This window comes from Trypanosoma grayi (assembly GCF_000691245.1).
Source record: "Trypanosoma grayi strain ANR4 Tgr_559_V1, whole genome shotgun sequence".
In the NCBI taxonomy this organism is placed as follows: Eukaryota; Euglenozoa; class Kinetoplastea; order Trypanosomatida; family Trypanosomatidae; genus Trypanosoma; species Trypanosoma grayi.
Window position 1 is genome coordinate 1 of NW_008826178.1, and position 892 is coordinate 892.

The following is an 892-nucleotide window of genomic DNA, read 5'->3' on the forward strand; positions in this document are numbered from 1 at the left end:
TCTCTCTCTCTCTCTCTCTCTCTTTCTTTCTTTCTTTCTCTCGTTCTCTTCGATCCTTTGCCCTCAGAGTTACGCTCAATACGTCGCAGTACTGCTTTTCGTCCCACTGCCTCCTCGTTGCAGTTTCTCCCGACGGCCACACATCATCCCGCCCGAAAGAGAAAAAAAAGAAAAAAAGAAACAAAGAAAAAACATATATATCAGCACCGGCACCAATATCGGCAGGAGCAGCAGTGCCGGCAGGACTCAACCAGACAGCAAATACGCCTTGGACCAGCAAAATATGTGAGCTGAGCCACACCCATGACGTAGGGGACGTAGTCGCACCACACAACAAAGCCCCACAGGGCCGCAATGTAGCTGCTACACGCACGGCGCCTACAGTGGCGGAAGCGGCGGGGCATCAGCTTCCATTATGGCGTACATGCGCGCCATTGAGGCGTACCCCTCCTTGTCCCCGGCGCGCAGCAGGTTGCCCGCATCGCAGTTGTACGGGCTATTCGGTTCCGGGTCCGCCAGCAGGCTCTGGATCGCGTGGCCAACGCTGTTGAGCGTCCACGCGGGCGACCAGCGGCTCTTGAGGATGTCGAGGCACACAGCACCGGTTTCGAAATCCACATTCGGGTGAAACACCTTCGTCGTGAAGTTGGCAGCGGGGGGCACCATCGGGTAGTCCTGCGGCACGTTCAGCAACACGCGGTACTTGCCGCCCTCGAAGGGGGTGCCGGGCGGGCCGCGAAGCACCGCCTCCCACAAGTAGTAATTCTTGTTATTCAAGAGGTACAGGTGAACGTCGTCGTCGCGCCACAGAACGGACTCTCTCAGCTCCCGCTCCAGCCGAGAAGAAAACGACGGCATCTCAGCACACAGCAACTGTAAAAAAAAAAAAAAA

General features: G+C 56.5%; 1 protein-coding gene across 1 annotated transcript; it reads right to left on the minus strand.

The window, feature by feature from the left end:
- Positions 1-378: 378 nt before the first annotated feature.
- DQ04_05591000 (ubiquitin-conjugating enzyme E2) lies at positions 379-858 on the minus strand (the record flags this gene model as incomplete). The annotated part of the gene is made up of 1 exon (XM_009314275.1): positions 379-858. The coding sequence occupies one exon, from the start codon at positions 856-858 to the stop codon at positions 379-381; it is 480 nt and encodes a 159-aa protein (XP_009312550.1).
- Between the last annotated feature and the right edge of the window lie 34 nt (positions 859-892).